The sequence below is a fragment of the Carcharodon carcharias genome, chromosome 10 (genome assembly GCF_017639515.1).
Source record: "Carcharodon carcharias isolate sCarCar2 chromosome 10, sCarCar2.pri, whole genome shotgun sequence".
Lineage (NCBI taxonomy): Eukaryota > Metazoa > Chordata > Chondrichthyes > Lamniformes > Lamnidae > Carcharodon > Carcharodon carcharias.
Window position 1 is genome coordinate 143,450,566 of NC_054476.1, and position 21,138 is coordinate 143,471,703.

At 45.2% G+C, this 21,138-nt stretch overlaps 2 protein-coding genes across 3 annotated transcripts in view; one reads left to right on the top strand and one right to left on the bottom strand.

Moving 5' to 3' along the window:
• lrrc75a (leucine rich repeat containing 75A) overlaps positions 1 to 17,568 on the bottom strand; it is a 122,370-nt gene extending 104,802 nt beyond the window's left edge. Inside the window, exons 1-2 of the mRNA XM_041196906.1 lie at positions 17,471 to 17,568; positions 2,320 to 2,772 (exon numbers count right to left, since the gene is read on the bottom strand). Coding sequence (XP_041052840.1) covers positions 2,320 to 2,577 — 258 coding nt within the window. The 5' untranslated portion in view covers positions 2,578 to 2,772; positions 17,471 to 17,568. The remainder of the gene's footprint in view (positions 1 to 2,319; positions 2,773 to 17,470) is intronic.
• crk (v-crk avian sarcoma virus CT10 oncogene homolog) overlaps positions 17,177 to 21,138 on the top strand; it is a 37,529-nt gene continuing 33,567 nt past the window's right edge. For both annotated transcript variants that reach the window (XM_041196908.1, XM_041196909.1), the window contains exon 1: positions 17,177 to 17,950. In XM_041196908.1, the coding sequence (XP_041052842.1) occupies positions 17,177 to 17,950 (774 nt within the window). The remainder of the gene's footprint in view (positions 17,951 to 21,138) is intronic.

A 21,138-nucleotide genomic window follows, 5' to 3' on the forward strand; every position in this document is an offset into this window, starting at 1 on the left:
TTGCCTGGATTAAGCGCTCGAGCCTCTAGTGTATTAAACTGAGCCAAAGGCCTGAAACAGTTAGACATTTAGGACATAAACCAAAATAGCACAGCACGGGGATGGACCATGATTAATCACTAATCATTTTAACAGGATTCAGAAAATGAGTAATGGCTCCCCCAATGGCTCTGTTGGTAAGTGCACATACTAGGGTGAGACTAGTATGCACAAGGTTCCCTGATTCATTCAATCCCTGACCTGTACTGTTAATTGATCCTGACACACTGCAAACAGATCCTGGGCTAAAGGTGGGAGGGTAAATCTGCCAGGGCTTTTACCCCAATCACTCTGCAGTGACCCCAGCTGGAAATTGGACAAGGGTTTAATTGGACTCAAACTTAATGGCCTCCATTTATGAACATACGAATTAGAAGCAGGAGTGGCCACTCCGTCCCTCGAGCCTGCCCCGCTATTCAATAGGATCACAGCTGGTCTGAATTTGTCGAATAACCACTTGAAGCTCAATGTCCAGGTTCACAGATGAAGGATGGCTACTTGGGGAGGAAGTTGTGAGTGTCTCCCTCCCACCCACCCCCATCCCATTGGAACCCACACGCCGAATCCCTGCAAGAGATGCAGCCTGAAGAGTTGGGAAAGGCCACTCAGCCCCTCTCATCTGCACCACACAGGATCTGTGTTTGGTTTAGTGGTTCCTGGGCCTGCCCCTGTCCAGCCTCTGCAGGTCCCCAACTATAAAAGCCACCATCTCCCCCAGAGAAAAATCCAAAAACCAAACAGTGTGATTCCAATCTGGATTGAAGGTTTTGATGAGGAATGAGAAAAATTGCAGACCGAAAGAGGAAGGGTGTGAGTAAAGGAATTTTCATGCTTTATGAAGGGATGAGGAATGTAGTATGATTACCGAAAAGGTGAACAATTGGTCATGCATAAGAAAATTAACTTCTTAAAAACAGCAAACATTTCAACTCTACATGTTTTAGTTTTTGCTGTTCAGAGAAGTTTTTAAAAAGATTTGAACAAGGATTCATGTTCAATAGCAAAATCTAAACCCGATTGAGAGAGCGAGATTGCATCAAGCACCAAGGGATTGAAATTATAGCATATCTGAGACATTCCACCCAGTTAACTGCTGCACCTCCAGTGAAAATTCACCACTACCATCCACTTTGTGCTCACTAACTCCTACCAGCCTGGCTACGTCAGCAGTTACACTCCAAACTAAGCAAGCACATTAACACAAATCTAGAAAAGTTAAAGAACATCACAAGTGTTTTCACACTTTGTTTTTGAAAAGGGTGGCATGTTTCATTGAATCATAAAATCATACAGCATTGAAGGAGGCCATTCAGCCCATCATATTTGTGCTGGCTAGGGTGGCATGTTTCATTGAGTCATAAAATCATACAGCAGTGAAGGAGACCATTCAGCTCATCATATTTGTGCTGGCTCTTCAAAAGAGCTGTCCAAAGCTGAACCACTTTGCTGTGGTTCAGGCCATAACGCTCTGCCTGATGTTTGAGCAAGTCACACAGGGCAGGGATGTGATGGATCTGTTCTCAGTTGCTGATCCAAGCTGAGCGGTTGTGAGGGTCACTAAAATTAGCCTCAGTTCCCCTGGGTACTATCCAGTGAACCCTGCTGGAAAGTTATCGTGTGTGTGGTGTGCATGCGTGGTGTGGCACCAAGTGAGGACAAGATTGGCCTTGGCTGCAAAGGCAAAGTAATAGCCCGTAAATTGTTCAGCCTCACCCATGAGAAACAGGGAGGATTTGACATGTCAACTTTTAAGGAAGGGGGGGTGAATTGGAAAGGGGGCTGGGTGACAAGGTACCCTGTTTATCAACAAGAGAAAAGGTTTATGAGGGAGGAAGTGAGTGAGTCCAGAGGCAATTAATCTATACCTGGTGCTCATTCACTGGTCCACTGAGGGTGCAGGGCAAGGACAGTGTGAATCGTTGGCATTTGGAGAGATAGTTTACACCAGTCCTTTGCAATCCTCCCTCCGTCTCATGACATTCATCCACCTTGATGTTGTCGGAGAGAGCAGAGTCTGAAATCCAGGCTGGGGATGACCACACTTTCTCATGAGAAAGATCAGAGGAGAATGGAGGTGGGCAAGAGAGGTGCATGAGCTTGGTGGGAGAAGTGAAGGGAGAGAGATTGAGGGAGGAGGGAGAGAGAGGTCGAAGTAGGAGGGTGAGAGGGAGGAGGGAAGATGTGTGAGGGAGGAAGGGCTGGGGCCATTGGGTTTGAGACTTTGGCTGTGATGCCAAGCCAAGTGTGCCAAGAGAGGGAGAGGGAAACAGGGGCACTCACCTGCCTCAGGCTCCTCAGTAAGTTTGTGGCCTCCTCCTGCCTCCCCTGTTTGGCCAGTGTCACCATGTCCTGAATCATGCCAATTCGTCGCTGGTAGGGTGGAGGGACTGGATTCCTTGTGCACCTGTCCCCGGACTTCAACACAAAGCTAGGAAGGAAGTCACCTCTCTCCCGGGCTGGAGACTTTTTCCTGCAACTTTGCTGGGGGGTCTCTGACGACCCTGAAGGCTGTCTCCCCTTGCTCTGCCTGCCTCCCATGGCCGAATTGCCAGCGCAGGTTTAACCGCAGAGTCCGGAGCTCCTGCAAACTTCAGATCACCATTCCAGATCTTGGCAACTCCCTATGATTGGGAATTTCGGACACAAGCATCAACCAGACTCGACCAAGGTTCCACCGAATTAGAGACCAGCAATCTTGTACCATTACTTCGGTGGTCATCGACAGATATCGATCTATATCGATTAGAATCGTATATTAAAAAAAAGTAAAAGCAATTGATTCAGCAAATTGTTGGTGTGAATCCAAGTTTGTTGATTGTGTTTTTGATCACTTTGCGGTTGCGGTTGTTTTAAAAGACATTCCGCCCCAAGTATCGATTAGAGTCGATACCAGGGACGGCTGGATCACAAGTCAGTGGTCTGTACCTGGGTGGGGGAGTCAGAGGGTGCACTGGGAGGGGGAAGACGTCCGTTTGTAGTTTCTCAAATACAACGAACCCCAGCCGGATAAATCACATCGATTAGAATCGGATGCACACAAAAAACTAGAAAGAAAATCAATCAAACAAAAAGAAAGCAGACAGCGGCTCCGAGTGAGAAGCAGACAGAGTCCAGAGAAACTGCGAGGAGACAAAGCAGAAAGCTGACTGGAGAGCCGGCCCACGTATCGAAGCCCTGGCCGATTCCAATCGGTTGATGGTGCGCGATGAGTGCCCACCGGACGGGATCCTCCGCTGGCTCTGGCTCTGGCCCTCGCCCTCCCTCTCCCTCCTGCTCCTCCTTAAAGGCGAGTGGCCGCTTTCTCCCAGCTATTTCAATTCGGCCACAACAAAAAAAAATCGATGCCCTTGTGTTGGGGCGGGGTTTGTATCTGTGTTTAACTCCTTCCATGGAGGGAATGCCCAGAGAGTAAAGAACAAACAGATAGCCCACACTCTCCGATAGAGACACGGGTTACACAGAAAGACTTGCAATTATATAGCGCCTTTTCCGAACTCAGGATATTCCAAAGTATTTCACACCCAATAAAGTACTCCTAAAGTGTAATCACTGTTGTCATGTAGGAAACACGCCAACCTATTTGCACATAGCAAGGTACCACAAACAGCAATGTAATATTGACCAGATAAAAGTTATAGTGATGTTAACTGATGGATAAATAATTGCCCCAGGACACCAATGAGCTCCTATGTTTACCGTCCTCGACCTCCTGTCCACTAAGAACATAAACACATAAGAAATAGGAACAGGAGTAGGCCATTCAGCCCCTCGAGTCTGCTCCATCATTCAATAAGATCGTGGCCGATCTTGTGTTTCAATTTCCACATTCCCATCTACCCCGATAACCTTTGATTCCCTTGCCTAACAAGAATCTATCTACCTCTGCCTTAAAAATATTCAATGACCCCGCCTCCACCATCTTCTGAGTCGGAGTTCCAAAGCCGCACAACCTCTGAGAGAAAGAATTTCTCCTCATCTCTGTATCCTAAAAGGACAAACCCTAATTTCAAAACAGTGACCCCTAGTTCTGGATTCACCCACAAGAGGAAACATCCTTTCGACATCCAGCTTGTCAAGACCATTCAGGATCTTATATACTTCAATCAAGACACCCCTCACTCTTCTAAACTCCAGTGGAAACAAGCCCAGTCTGTCCAACCTTTCCTCATAAGACAACACACTCATTCCAGGTACCAATCTAGTAAACCTCCTCTGAACTGCCTCCAATACATATACATCCTTCCTTAAATAAGGAGGCCAAAACTGCACATAGTATTCAAGATGTGGTCTCACCAATGCCCTGTATAACTGAAGTATAACATCCTTACTTTTATGTTCAATCCCTCTAGTAATAAAGGATAGCATCCATTAGCCTGCTTAATTACTTGCTGTGCCTGCATACTAACTTTTTCTGACTTGTACTAGAAAACCTAGATCCCTCTGCACCTCAGAATTATGCAGCCGTTCTTCATTTAAGTAGTACTCTGCTTTTTTGTTCTTCCTGCCAAAGTGAACAACTTCACATTTTCCCACATTAAACTCCATTTGCCAGATCTTTGCCCATTTACTCAACCTACCTATATCCATCTGCAACCTCATGTCCTCTTCACAACATACTTTCCTACCTATCTTTGTGCCATTTGTAGATTTAGCCACCACGTCTTCACTCCCCTCATCTAAGTCATTGATGTAAATCATAAAAAGTTGAGGCCCTGCTACAGACTCCTGTGAGATGCCACTCGTCACATCCTGCCAATCAGAAAAAGACCCATTTATACATACTCTCTGCTTTCTGCCAACTAGCCCATCTTCTATCCATGCTAATATGTTACCCACTATACCATGTGATTTTATTTTCCGTAATAATCTTTGATGTGGCACCTTATCAATTGCCTTCTAGAAATCCAAGTACAATATGTATACAGGCTCCCCTTTATCCACTGTGCATGTTATTCCTTCAAAGAACTCCAATAAATTGGTTAAAATGATTTTCCTTTCAAAAAACCATGCTGACTCTTCCCAATAGCCTTGAGCTCTTCTAAGTGCCCAGCTATAACCTCCGTAATGATCGATTCTAATAACTTCCCCAGATGTCAAGCTAACTGGCCTATAGTTTCCTGTTTTCTGCCTCCCTCCCTTCTTGAATAGAGGGTTATATTTGCTACTTTCCAATCTAATGGAACCTTTCCAGAATCTAGCAAATTTTGGAAAATTAACACCAGCGCATCAACTACCTCATTTGCCACCTCTTTTAAGACCCTGGGATGTCGTCCACTGGGACCCAGAGACATGCCATCCTGCAGTTCCATCAATTTGCTCAGTACCATTTCCCTAGTGATTTCAATTTCACCAAGTTCCTTTCTCCTATTCACCTCCTATCCTCCCTGTCCACAAGTGTCAGCTCTTTGGAATCAAATACAGAGATAGTGATGCTTTTTTAATTCTTTCATGGGATGTGGGTATCACTTGCAAGGCCAGCTTTTATTGCTCATCCCTAATTACCCTTGAACTGAGTGGCTTGCTAGACCATTTCGGAGGGCAGCAACCACATTGCTGTAGGTCTGGAGTCATATGTAGGCCAGATCAGGTAAGGGTGGCGGATTTCCTTCCCTCAAGGACATTAGTGAACCAGATGAGTTTTTACGACAATCAACAATGGTTTCATGGTCACCATGCTGAGATTAGCTTTATATTACAATTTTTTAAAAATTCAATTTAGATCCACCAGCTGCCATGGTGGGATTTGAACCCAAGTCCCCAATGCATTCGTCTGGGTCTCTGGATTACTAGTCCAGTGACATTACAATCCTCCCGCCCCCTTTAAAGAGGCAGGACAGAATCTGGTAGCAGGGAGAACAACTTTATCTGTATAACAACAATTTATATTTATATAGTGCCCTTAACATAATGAAACATCCCAAGGTGCTTCAGAGGAGCATTATAAAACAAAATATGACACAGAGCCACAAAAAGAGATATTAGATCAGATGACCAAAAGTTTGGTCAAAGAGGGAGATTTTAAGGAGTGTCTATAAGGATGAGAGAGAGAGGCAGAGAGGTTTAGGGGGGGAAATTCCTGAACTTAAGGTCTAGCCAACAGAGAGTACATCCACCAATGGTAGAACGATTAAAGTTGGGGATATGCAAGAAGCCAGAAAAGGAGGAACGCAGATATCTCTGAGGGATGTGGGGCTGGAGGGTATTACCGAGATAGGGAGGGCCGAGGCCATGGAGAGATTTGAAAACAATGATGAGAATTTTAAAATTGTGATATTGGCAGAATGGGACCCAATGTGAGCACAGGGGTGATTGATGAACAGGGTTTGAGTTAGGATATGGGCAGCAGAGTTTTAGATAAGCTGCAGTTTATGGAAACCTATAACAAACCACAGAGATTCAGAAGAATACTGGTTCGAGAATAATTCTCAATCTGGAAAAGAGAGACCAGTCTTTGGAGCAGGCTTTATACCAATCTAATTCTTCCCTCTTGTTAAAATATTTACTTACATCCATGGTACTGTGAAATAAAGAGTGCTTTTAAATTAAATCAAAATGGAAAAACAAAACCATTCATCACCTCCTCCCACACTGTGCACTCCTGCTAGATTAACGTGCTGCTCTGATCAGCTGGAGAATTCTCATTTCTGTTTAATACTGTCCCTGTATGCTTCTGGGTATTATCCCTACTTGTTAATTAACTGAAAAAAATGGGATTTTAACTGAAGGGGCATGAGGGAGAAAGAGGAGAAGGGTTGTAGGAGTCGAGGAGCAGCATGAGGTGAGCATGGGGAGGGGAGTGGAGGGGGAGGAGCTGGGAGGATTTGGGAGGGGCATCGAGTGGAGCCAATGGGGGAAGGATGGTGAGTGGAGGGGAGGGGCAGTAGATGACAATGGGAATGGGGAGAGGGTAGATAATAGAGGGGAGGTAGGTGATGGAGAGGGGGAAAGTAAAGAGGGGTAGGGAAGAGTGGAGGGATGGGGAAGAGTGGAGGGGCGGCGGGGAGGGTGGTAAGTGAGGATGGGAAGGGGTAGGGGACAGAGAGTGGAGGGCAGGTGGGGAAAGGGGGTGGTAGCTGAGGAAGAGGAGGGGTGATGAGTGGAGGAGGGAAGACGGCGCAGTGGATGAGGATAGCGGGGTAGAGGATAGGGTGAGAAGTGTGGAAATGGGGAGGGGCAGTGAGCACTGCCACTCCGCAAGTGGTTAAAATTCCATCAGGGCCTGAATGGGATCATAAAGGCGGGGTAAATTTGCAGAGGTGATGTTAACTATTGGAACACAATGGGTAACAATTCCCTGCCTCAAGTGTTTTTGATCAGTGACACTGAAATGGTTAACTGATGTTTCTAAAAACAAAACAAAAACAGAAATCCCTGGAAAAACTCAGCAGGTCTGGCAGCATCGGAGGAGAAGAGGGATTTCCGTTTTTGTTTTGGATTTCCAGCATCCGCAGTTTTTTGTTTTTATTTCTAAAAACAATTCCTGGTATTAGATGTGATGCTATTTAAATGAAAGGGAGGGATGATTCAGCCAAAATTCAATTGGTTCTGGTCCCCAGGACAAAACTTCACCTCCACCTTCTAAAATACAACCAGATTCTCACAAACCCTTCGTTATCTTCTTAACTATTACACAGAATTACAAAGTATTTTGTAAGTAGGTGATTTGGCCCATCCAGGCCTATGCCAGCGCTAATGCTCCACACGAGCCTCCTCCCAACTTATTTCATCTCGGTTATATTACAGTACCATCGAGTGGCCATAATAATGTACTACAAGCACGCCATCCCAATAAGCTGCTGAAGCTAATTCCATGATTTTCACAATTTTCAAGTTTCTGATCAAAAATTTTTTAAAAACTGCAACCTGAGATTGAAATACTTGTAGAAATGTAATCTGCAGGATATCAAATACTTCTGAATGAAATGTTAAAACGAATCCCCATCTGTCGGAAGGTAAAGATCCCCTCAAATTATTTTGAAGAAGCACAGGGGAGTTCTTCCTGAGGTCCCGACCAATATTTATTTCGTAAATATATGAATGTAAGCTGCAATAGTTTAGTTTTGTTGTCCCACAATCAGTATGTGACAATGACCAGGTAATATTTTTAAGTAATGTTGATCGAGGGATAAATATTGTCCCAGGACACCGGGTGAACTCCTTGGTCTTCTTCAAAATAGTAGCATGGGATCTTTTAAGCCCACTTAAGAGGACAGGCAAGTTTACAGCTCTTTGTGGCTGGAAAGTAACTTGGAACCAATGGGAACCAATGACATAGGTAAAACCAGGAATGATTTTCTGCTAAGAGAATTTGAGGAGGTCTGGGGCCAAATTAAAATGCAAAACATGAAAGGTATTCATCTCTGGATTGTTACCTGAACCAATTGGTATAGGGTCAAGCAGATTAGAGAATTAAACACTTGGTTTAAAGAGTATTGTGGGAAGAAGGGGTTTCGATTCATGGAGCACTGACATCAGTACTCAGGGACGAGTGAACTATTCCGTTGGGATGGGCTCCACTTGCACTGGGCAGGGACCAGTGTCCTGGCCAATTGTATAACTAGGGCTGGGCTTTAATCTAATGGGTGGGAGGTGGGGGTGAGGGTGGGGGGAATAGGAGGGTTTGGGTGAAGGGAGATTTACAAAATCCAAAGAGAAAGGTTGCAGTATTGGAGCAGAATAGCAATGTGGGTAAAGACAAGCAAGACAGGAAGGGACAGTGAGTTTAAGAAAAACTGTACATCAGCGAAGAAGGTCATTGCAGGGAATAGAAGGAAACAAATGAAACTAAAGGTCTTTTGTCTGAATGCACAAAGCATCCACAATAAGATAGATGAACTAGTGATGCAAATAGAGGTAAATGATTTAGGTTTCTTTTTTATTCATTCACAGGATGTGGGCTTCGGTGGCTGGGCCAGCATTTATTGCCCATCCCGAGCTGTCCTTGAGAAGGTGGTGGTGAACTGCCTTCTTGAACTGCTGCAGTCCATGTGGTGTAGGTACATCCACAGTGCTGTTAGGGAGGGAGTCCCAGGATTTTGACGCAGCGACAGTGAAGGAGCAGCGATATATTTCCAAGTCAGGATGGTGAGTGACTTGGAGGGGAACCACCAGGTGGTGGTGTTCCCATGTATCTGCTGCCTTTATCCTTCTAGATGGTAGTGGTTGTGGGTTTGGAAGCTTCTGTCTAAGGAGCCTCGATGAATACCTGCTGTGCATCTTGTAGGTGGTACACAGTGCTGCTACTATGCATCGGTGGTGGAGGGAATGAATGTTTGTGGATGTGTGCCATTCAAGCGGGCAGCTTTGTTCTGAACGGTGTCAAGCTTCTTGAGTGTTGTTGGAGCTGCACTCATTCAAGCAAGTGGGGAGTATTCCATCACACTCCTGACTTGTGCCTTTTAGATGGTGGACAGGCTTTGAGGAGTCAGGAGTTGAGTTAATCATCGCAGGATTCCTAGCCTCTAACCTGCTATTGTAGCCACAGTATTTATATGACTGGTCCAGTTCAGTTTCTGGTCAATGGTAACCCCCAGGATGTTGATAGTGGGGGATTCAGTGATAGTAATGCCACTGAACGTTAAGGGGCGATGGTTGGATTCTCTCTTGTTGGAGATGGTCATTGCCTGACACTTGTGTGGTGCGAATGTTACTTGCTACTTGTCAGCCCAAGCCTGGAAATAGTCCAGACCTTGCTGCATTTGGACATAGACTGCTTCTGTATCTGAGGAGTCGCGAATGGTGCTGAACATTGAGCAATCATCAGCAAATATCCCCACTTCTGAGCTTATGATGGATGGAAGGTCATTGATGAAGCAGCTGAAGATGGTTGGGCCGAGGGCACTACCCTGAGGAACTCCTGCAGTGATGTCCTGGAGCTGAGATGACTGACCTCCTGCAACCACAACCATCTTCCTCTGTGCTAGGTATGAATCCAACCAGCAGAGAGTTTTCCCAGGGCTTCTTGATGCCACAATCAAATGCGGCCTTGATGTCAAGGGCAGTCACTCTCACCTCACCTCAGGAGTTCATTTCTTTTGTCCATGTTTGAACCAAGGCTGTAATGAGGTCAGTAGCTGAGTGCCCCTGGTGGAACCCATGCTGGGTATCAGCGAACAGGTTATTGCTAAGCAACTTCAGCTTGATAGCACCACTGAGGACCCCTTCCATTGCTTTACTAGTGACGGAGAGTAGACTGATGGGGCAGTAATTGGCCGGGTTGGATTTGTCCTGCTTTTTGTGTGCAGGACATACCTGGGAAATTTTCCGCATAGCCAGGTAGATGCCAGTATTGGAGTTGTACTGGAACAGCTTGGCTAGGGGCACGGCAATTTCTGAAGCACAAGTCTTCAGTACTATTGCCAGAATATTGTCAGGGGCCATAGCCTTTGCAGTATCCCAGTGCCTTCACATGGAGTGAATTAAACTGGCTGAAGACGGGCATCTCTGATGCTGGGGACCTCTGGAGGAGGCCGAGATGGATCATCCACTCGGTACTTCTGGCTGAAGATTGTAGCAAATGCTTCAGCTTTATCTTTTGCACTGATGTGCTGGGCTCCTCCATCACTGAGGATGGGGATATTTGTGGAGCCTCCTCCTCCAGTGAGTTGTTTGATTGTCCATCACCATTCACAACTGGATGTGGCAGGACTGCAGAGCGTAGATCTGATCCATTGGTTGTGGAATCGCTTAGCTCTCTCTATCACTTGCTGCTTATGCTGTTTGGCATGCAAGTAGACCTGTGTTGTAGCTTCACCAGGTTGACATATCATTTTTAGGTATGCCTGGTGCTGCTCCTGGCATGCCCTCCTGCACTCTTCATTGAACCAGGGTTGATCCCCTGGCTTGATGGTAATGGTAGAGTGGAAGATATGTCAGGCAATGAGGTTGCAGATTGTATTTGAGTACAATTCTGCTGCTTATGATGGCCCACAATGCCTCATGGATGCCCAGTCTTGAGTTACTAAATTTATTCAAAATCTATCCCATTTAACACGGTGGTAGTGCCACACAACACAATGGAGGGTATCCTCAATGTGGAGCCGGGATTTCGTCTCCACAAGGACTGTCTGATGGTCTCTCCTACTGATACTGTCATGGACAGATGCACCTGCGGCAGACAGGTTGGTGATGTTGAGGTTAAGTATGTTTTTCCCTCTTATTGGTTCCCTCACCACCTGCCGCAGACACTGTCTAGCAGCTATATAATTTAGGACTTGGCCATCTTGGTCAGTAGTGGTGCTACTAAGCCACTCTTAACACACATAACACACATTGAAGTCCCCCACCCAGAGTACATTCTGCGCCCTTGCCTCCTCAGTAATGGTGCTACCGAGCCACTCTTGGTGATGGAGATTGAATTCCCTGACCCAGAGTACACTTTGCGCCCCTGTCATCCTCAGTGCTTGCTCCAGGTGGTGCTCAACATGGAAAGGCACTGATTCATCGGCTAAGGGAGGGCAGTATGTGGTAATCAGCAGGAGGTTTCCTTGGCCATGTTTGACCTGATGCCATGAGACTTCATGGAGTCCGGAGTCAATGTTGAGGACTCCCAGGGTAACTCCCTCCCGACTGTACACCACTGTGCTGCCACCTCTGCTGGGTCTGTCCTGCTGGTGGGACAGGGTATACCCAGGGCTGGTGATTGAGTGGTCTGTGAGACAGCTTTCCCTATATTTTCAGTAGCCCCCAAATATTAGTAAGGAGGACTTTGAGGGTCGACAAGGCTGAGAGTGCCATTGTCCTTTCTGCTGCCTAGGTCAACAAGAGGAAAAAACATACTTGACCCCACTCTCACCGTCCGGTTTCGTTCTTTTTTTGTGACTTTGTAGCGGTTTGTTACAACCGAGTGGCCTGCTAGGCCATTTCAGGGGCATTTAAGAGTCAGCCAGATTGCTGTGGGTCTGCAGTCACATGTCAGCTGGACCAGCTAAGGATGACAGATTTCCTTCCCTAACAGACATTAGTGAACCACATGGGTTTTTACAACAATCGACAATGGTTACATGGTCATCATTTTTATCAAATTCAAATTCACCATCTGCCATGGCGGGATTCAAACCCGGGTCTGCAAAGCATTACCCTGGGTCTCTGGATTACTAGTCTAGCAACAATACCACTACGCCATCGCCTCCCCCTAATCACTATTACAGAAACTTGTTTAAAAGGCGATTAAGGGTGGAAAATAAATATCCCAGGGTAGAAAATATTTCAGAAGGACGGACAGAATGGCAAAGGAGGAGGGGTAACCCTGATAGTAAAGGATGACATCATAAAGACATTAGTGAGAAAGGACCTGCCCTCAGAAGGTCATGAAGTAGAATCAATCTGGGTGGAAATTAGGAATAGCAAGAGTCAGAAAACACTGGTTTTCAGTAGTTAAAGCAGTTTTCAGTAGTTACAGACAGAACATTAAACAATAAATTATTGGAGCTTGTAACAAAGGAAATGTAATGATTCTGGGGGACTGTTATGGCACAGCTAATGGTAGATGCCAAGTTGCTCAAATTCCAAAGGGAAATTGAAACAATTGCCACAACTGTGTTGCAATATGTATAAATTTTGAGATGCATGCCTTGAATTCAATAGTAACAAGACCACCGAATCTTATAGGTTTCTTACAAAACTAAATTAAACCTTTATTGATAGAAGAAATGATTTTAAGTAGATACATAGATCTACAAATTACCACTATTATAACTTCTAAATCCCCTAGTTAAACTAACTCCCAGTTAACATGGTAAGACATATAGATTTTAAAAGACCCAGGCAAAGTAACACACAATACTCTGAAACAGTCGATTCAAAGTGAGTTTTCTTCAGTTTTTTGTAGACAGCAGCTTGAGGCTTAGATGCTGGAAGCTTTTCACACTTGTTAGATCTTAGAATTCCAGCCTTCACACACCCCTTCTTTCCTTTATACGTATTTTCCCCTTTGAATGCAAATTCCCATTGTTTCACTGTCTTTGGACTTTTACCTCTCTAATAATAAAATTTATCATAATACCAATTTTACCAGTCATCTTTGGGAAAAATAAACACACTGTTTCTTAACATCTCCTGGCTAGGTCTAATATTTCACTCCTTTTTTCCTTATTTAAAAATAAAAATATTCCCTTTACACCTATGATTACCTATTTAACATTTCAAACCTAGCTTATCCGTTAAATCAAAGCCTTTGGAACAGCTGCCTTTAATTCGATTAAGTCCCACACATACACCAACCCATAGACACAGACCCCACTATTACTTTACTTTACAATAAATTCCAATAACATTATGAAAATTATTATACCTCCCTGACAGAGACTTTAATCTTCATCTGGGACAATCAAATTGGCAAGAGTGATCCAAAGGATGAGTTTGTAGAATCTTTTTGTGACAATTTCTTGGAACAGTAAGTTGTGGAGCTGACTAGGGAAGTAGCTATCTTCCATCTAGTATTGTGTAATGAAGCAGGGTTAATGAGAAATGACGTAGTAAAAGATCCATTGGGAAATAGTGATCATAATACCATTGAATTCCATGTTGAGTCTGAAAGTGCCATACTCCAGTCGCAAACAAGAAACTTAAGCAAATATAATTACATAGGTATGAGTAGAGATCGGGCTAAGGTTAATTGGGTAAATAGACTAAAAGTAATGGAGGTAAATGAACAGTGGGAAACATTTAAAGAAACAATTTAAAATGTTCAACAAAAATACATACCATTGCAAAACAAAAACTTAGCAAGAAAGACCCATCTGTGGCTTACTCAGGAATTAAGGATAGTATTAGATTAAAAGAAGAGGCTTAAAATGTTGCATAAAACAGTAGCAAATCTGAGGATTGGAGTGTTTTAGAAACCAGCAAAAAGTTGATAAAAAGGGAAAAAATAGAATATGAGAGTAAACTAGCCAGTAGTATAAAAACAGATTGTAGGAGCCTTTGTAAGTTGAAAAAAGGAAGAGAGTAGCTAAAGTTAAAACGTTGGTCCATATGAATCAGAGACAGGAGAAATTGTCATGGGTAATGAGGAAATGGCAGAGGCATTGAACAAATATTTTGTGCCCATCTTCGCAGTCAGGCTGATTGGTCTATAATTCCCTGTTTTCTCTCTACCTCCCTTTTTAAATAGTGGGGTTACATTAGCTACCCTCCAATCTGTAGGAACTGTTCCAGAGTCGATAGAATCTTGGAAGATGACCACCAATGCATCCAATACTTCTAGGGCCACTTCCTTAAGTACTCTGGGATGTAGATTATCAGGCCCTAGGGATTTATCGGCCTTCAATCTCATCAATTTCCCCAACACCGTTTCCCTACTCATACTGATTTCTTTCAGTTCCTCCCTCTCACTATACCCTGTGTTCCCCAACATTTCTGGTATGTTATTTGTGACCTCCTTTGTGAAGACAGAACCAAAATATGTATTTAATTGGTCAGCCATTTCTTTGTTCCCCATTATAAATTCCCCCATTTCTGACTGTAAGAGACCAACATTTGTCTTCACCAATCTTTTTCTCTTCACATACCTATAAAAACTTTTACAGTCAGTTTCTATGTTCCCCGCAAGCTTACTCTTGTACTCTATTTTCCCTTTCCCCTTGGTCCTCCTTTGCTGAATTCTAAACTGCTCCTAATCCTCTGGTCTGTTGTTTTTTCTGGCCAATTTGTACGCCTCTCCCTTGCATCTAAAACTATCTCTAATTTCCCTTGAAAGCCATGGTTTGGCCACCTTTCCTTTTACTTTTGCGCCACACAGGAATAAACAAATGTTGCAGTTCACCCATGCACTCTTTGAAACAGATATAAAGCAGAGACTGGGCATAAACAGGGCTTTTTCAAGTTGGCAGGCAGTGAATAGTGGAGTGCTGCAAGGATCAGTGCTGTGGCCTCAACTATTTACAAACTATATTGATGACTTAGATGAAATACAAAGAGTAATGTATCTAAGTTTGCGGATGATACCAAGCTAGGTGGAAAGGTAAGCTGTGGGGAGGACACAGAGAGGCTGCAAAGAGATACAGACAGGTCAAGTAAATGGGCAACAAGATGGCAGATGGAGTATAATGTAGGGAATTGTGAAGTTATTCACTTAAGTCATAAGAATAGAAAGGCAAATATTTTTTAAAAGGTGAGAAACTTGCAAGTGTTGATGTTCAAAGAGACTTGGGTGTGCTTGTGCAAGGAACAGAGAAATTTTGAACGCAGTATAGCAAACAATTAGGTAGGCAAATGGCATGTTGGCCTTTATTGAAAGGGGATTGGAGTATGGGAAGAAAGAAGTTTTTCTACAATTGTACAAGGTTTTGGTGAGACTACATCTGGAGTACTGTGTTCAGTTTTGGTCTCCACTTTTAAGAAAGGATATAATTGCACTGGAGGTGGTACAGTGAAGGTTCACTAAATTGTCCCTGGGATAAAATGGTTATCTCATGATGAGGGGCTGAGTAATTTAGATTTATGTTCTCTGGAATTTAGAAGAATGAGTGGTGATCTCATTGAAATCTATAGAATTCTGAAGGGGCTTAATAGGGTCGATGCTGAAAGATTGTTTCTGCTGGTCAGGGAAATCTAAAACATCAGGGCACAGTCTCAGGATAAGGGGCCAATCATTTAGGACTGAGATGAGGAGAAATTACTTCACTCAAAGGGTGTGAATCCTCAGGAAAGATTTTTGATCTCTCAGAATATCAAGGGATATAGGGAGCAGGCAGAAAAATACTGTTGAAGCCTAAGATCAGCCAAGATCGTATTGAATGGGGGAGCAGGCTCGATGGGCCATATGGTCTACTCTTGCTCCTATTTCTTGTGTTCTTGTGGTCAGACCGGGCAAGGATGTCAGATTTCCTTCCCTAAAGGGCATTAGTGAACCAGATGGTTTTTTTTTACAAAATTTGCCAGTTTCATAGTCATTATTAATGAGACTTGCATTTTATTCCAGATTTATTAATTAATTGAATTTAAATTTCCCAGCTGCCATGGTGGGATTTGGACTCATATCTCAAGGTGCAGCTCTCTAGGTTCACATAGTAACAGAATCACTATCCCACTGTCCCCAGTATCAATCACATCCCATGTCTCTTTGTGAGTGTAGTTTTCAAGCACCTTTGAGGACAATTACCTAGATTGGTAGTCACTCCTCCAGCTGCTGACACATCTGCACTCACAGTAATGACATCAATGCTCCATCAGACCTCACCAAAATGGTGAACTCTGTCTGTCCCCACTGCCTCTTTCACCTGATCTCATTTCCTGCCTGTCGTCTGTGTAAAAAGAATCATCATGCTAGTTTTCCAGTCCTTTCATGGCATCGGCTTCCCTATCTCTGTAACCTCCTTCAATTCTCAGCTCCACCAATTCTAGTCACTTGAAAATATAATTTTAATTGCTCCATCACTGGTGGCTATGCCTTCAGTTGTCTAGGCTGCAAGCTCTGAAATTCCCTAACTATATATCTCCACCTCTCTATCTCTCCTCAAGACTTACCCCATTGTTACCTTTCCAAACATCTCCTTATGTGGTTCAATATCAAATCATTGTTTGATACTCCTTCTCTGAAGCGTTTTGGGACCTTTTTTTGCTGACAAAGTTTTAGGTGTCACATCAGTGCAATTTGTTGCTGCTGGCATATTTGCAAACAGGGAACAGCTGGTGTCGCAAGAACACCACAGCGCCGCCCGACCTCACCAAGATGGTGGACTGCAACTCCACCAATAGCCCTTTCGAGTGGTGAGGTCAGCCCTCTGTCTACTCTCCCCCCACCCGGGGCCGGGAGTGCGCGTGCTCGTGCGCGTCAGGGGGCGGCTCCTTTTAGAGAACAAACGCCCTTATCGCAATTTTGTTTTCTGCCGGCGGATAGAAATTTCCTAAAAGGGTCGGGTGCAATTAGCGCGCGAGGGCGGCGAGATCGTTATTTTCCAACAGATTTGTGGAAACTTAACGAAACAGGCGGCCCTCGACCTGATATTGACTGCGGGCGGGTTTTATGAGGTAAACCCGCGTCCGTCTGCCGCGGAGGATTTTAAATTTTTATTAGTTTTGTGTGCTGTGAGGGGAGGCCTGAGGCCTAAGCGGTGAGGAGGCCGCCGCCGGCACCGCCAGGCAGGGGGAGCGGGGCCCCGGCCCGGGGAGCGGGTGGAGGGTGGGGGGGAGGGACATGGCGGCTAATTTCGACGCCCAGAAGCAGGAGAGCTGGTATTTCGGCCCCATGAGGCGAGACCAGGCCGTGTCGCTGCTGCTAGGCCAGAAGCACGGCACTTTCCTGGTGAGGGACAGCCGCACCATCCCGGGAGACTACGTGCTGAGCGTCAGCGAGAACTCGAAGGTGTCACATTATATCATCAACAGCCGGCAGCAGCAAGGCCCAGGCCCCGGGCCCGGCCGCTACCGGATCGGCGACCAGGAATTCGAGCACCTACAAGGACTGCTGGAGTTCTACAAGATCCATTACCTGGACACCACCACCCTGCTGGAGCCCGTCCACATGCCCACGCCGTACATCGCTCCCAACCTGGGCCATCGCATCCCGCTGGAGGAGGCCGAGTTCGTCCGCGCCCTCTTCGACTTCCCGGGCAACGACGAGGAGGACCTGCCGTTTCGCAAGGGCGACGTGCTCCGCATCCTGGACAAGCCCGAGGACCAGTGGTGGAACGCTCAGAACGGCGAAGGCCGCTGCGGCATGATCCCCGTGCCTTACGTGGAGAAATGCCGGCCCAGCTCGCTGCTCGGCCCGGCTAACAGCCCGGAGAGCGGGCAGGCGGCGGCCCAGCAGCAACCGGGGGCCGGGGGAACCGGGCAGCCGGAGTTCGGGCCCTACGCCCAGCCCAGTGTCAGCGCCTCGCTGCCCAACCTACAGAACGGGCCGGTCTATGCCCGCGCCTTCCAGAAACGGGTCCCCAACGCCTACGACAAGACAGCCCTGGCTCTAGAGGTAAATAGCTTTCATGTCATTCAATCGCCTCCGTCTTCACAGCAGCTCCATAAAAGCCTAGCCTGAGTAACTGGGGGGCAGTCCTGGGCACCACACTCCTAGGAAGGATGGCAAATATTTGGAGAGATTGAAGAGATTTTGTACAATAGGATGATACTTCAGATGTTCAGCCCTAATATTGCCTTACCTGGCTCAGTATCAAGTTTTGTTTGATAACACTCCTGCGAAGCACCTTGGAAAGAAAGTTCAAGGCGCTTTTTCAATTTAAAGCTATGTATAGTGACCAAGAAAAGCTGGGTTGATTCTTCCGAGAGCAGCCAAGGTCATGGGAATCTAGTGCCTTGAACTGTAAAACGTCCCAAGGCACGTCTGTTATCAGACAAAATTTGACAATGAGCCATATGAAGGTACATTAGGGCAGGTGACCAAAAACTTAGTCAAAGGGAGCGATTTTAAGGAGCATCTTAAAGGACAGGAGAGGTTTAGGGAGGCAATTCCAGAGCATAGGGCCATGGCAGCTGATGGCACAGCCACCAGTACTGCAGCAATTAAAATTGAGGATGCACAAAAGGCCAGAATTGGAGATCAGGGAGGTTTGTAGGGTTGGAGTGTTTAATAGGGGGATATCCATTTACTGAGTCAAGCAGCAGAAGACATTGTGAATCGCAACTTGTTTTGTTGTTCAGCTGTAGTTCAGTATTAATACCAGTTTCCACGCTTCGCCTCTGGATCCTCTTCCTGTCCAGAAGCAAAAACCTCCTTACTAGGGAAAAATGCAGCTCTTAAGTACAGGCTTCAATGAGCATAATCTGCTCTCAATTCACTCTGAATCTGGTCCTGGTTTACTCTTAAAGGGGCTTGCATTTCTAACATTATCATGGAAGAGGTTACAGAGATTTGAAGGAGTAAAACCTTGGAGCAGTTTGAACACGAGGATGAGAATTTTAAAATTGAGCCATTGGTTACCAGAATGATACCGGGAATGAGGGTCTGGAGAAGCTGGGGTTGTTATTCCAGAGGAGGGAAGGTTAAGGGGAGATTTTGATAGTGGTGTTTAAAATCCCAAACAGTTCATGTAATTAGATAAGGGTGAAACTATTCTCATTGGCAGACCTGTAACCAGAGGGCACCAATTTATAGTCATTGGAACTGAAGCAGAATCAATGAGAATTATTTTGTGCAGCAAGTTATGAACTGGAATATACTGCCAAAAGGGGCAATGGAAACAGCTTCAATAGTGACTTGCGAAATTGGATAAATACTTGAAAAGAAGCATGCAAGGCTGTTGGAAAAGAGGAGAATGGGAGTAATTGGATAGCTCTGTCAAAGAGCTGACACCAGCATGATGGGCCGATTTGCTGCCTCCTGTCCCAGTATGTCGTTCTTGAAGTGACAAGAAACAGACAAATGCGGATTAATTAAGGAGAGCCAACACAGATTTATTAGGGAAACATTGCGTTTAATGCATTTGCTGGAGTTTTTTCAAGAGGTAACAGATGGTTGCTGAGGATAATACTGTTGATATGGTGTATGTGAACTTCCAAAAGTTTGACACAGTGCCGTACAACAGACTTGCGAGACTTATAGCTCATGGAATGAAAAAGGCAATAACAACATGGATACAAAATTGGCTCAGTGAAACAAGAAACAGTGAATAGTGACTAATGGATGTTTTTCAGGCCGGAGGAAGGTTTGTTGTAGTGGAGCTCCCCTCAGGTCAGTGTTGCGACTTTTACTCTTCCCTAATATATATTATTGACCTAGACCTTAGTGTACAGGGCACAATTTCAAATTTTGTGAATGATACGAAACTTGGAAGCATTGTGAACTGTGAGGAGGATTGTGTAAGAATTCAAAGGACATATATAAGTTGTGGAATGGGCAGCCAAGTGGCAGATGAAGTTCAATGCAGAGAAATGTGAAGTGATTTATTTTGGTAGGAAGAACATGGAGGGACAATATAAAATAAAGCATGCAACTTGGGATGCAGGAATCGAGGAACATGGGTATATATGTGCATAAGTCATTGAAGTTGACAGGTTGAGAGAGTGGTTGTGTGGCACTACCACCATGCTAGATGGGATAGATTTCCAACAGATCTAGCAACTTGAGACTGGGCATTCATGAGGCGCTGTGGGCCATCAGCAACAGCAAAATTGTGCTCAGAACACAGTCAGTAACCTCGGCCTGGCAGATCCTCCACTCTATCATTACTATCAAGCCAGGGGACCAACCCTGGTTTAATGAAGAGTGCGGGAGGGCATGCCAGGCGCAGCACCAGGCATACCTAAATATGAGGGGTCAATCTGGTGAAGCTATAACACAGGACTACTTGTGTGCCAAGCAGCATAAGCAGTAAGTGATAGACAGGGCTAAGCGATCTCATAAACAATGGATCAGAGCTAAGCTCTGCAGTCCTACCACATCCAGTCGTGAATGGTGGTGGGCAATTAAACAACTCACTGGAAGAGGAAGCTCCGCAAACATCCCATCCTTAATAATGGGGGAGCCTGGCACATCAGTGCGAAAGATGATGCTGAAGCATGTCCAACAAGAGAGAATCCAACCATTGCCCTTTGATGTTCAATGGCATTACCATCACTGAATCCCCCACTATCAACATCCTGAGGGTTACCATTGATCAGGAACTGAACTGGACTAGCTATATAAATACTGTGGCTACAAGAGTAGGTCAGAGGCTAGGAATCCTGTGATGAGTAGCTCACCTCCACGCGCACACACACACACACACACACACACACACACACACACACACACAGCGCCCCCCCCCCCCCCCACAAAAGCCTGTCCAGTGTCTCCAAGGCACAAGTCAGGAGTGTGATGGCATACTCCCCATTTGCCTGGATCAATGCAGCTCCCATAACACTCAAGATGCTTGACACCATCCAGGATAAAGCAACCCACTTGATTGGCACCCCATCCACAAACATTCACTACCTCCACAACCGATACACAGTAGCAGCAGTGGTGTACCATCTACAAGATGCACTGCAGGAATTCGCCAAATCGTCTTAGACAGCACCTTCCAAACCCATGACCACTACCATCTAGAAGGACAAGGGCAGCAAATGGATGGAAACACTACCACCTGAAAGTTCCACTCCAAGTCACTCACCATCCTGACTTGGAAATATATCGCCGTTCCTTCACTGTCGCTAGGTCAAAAT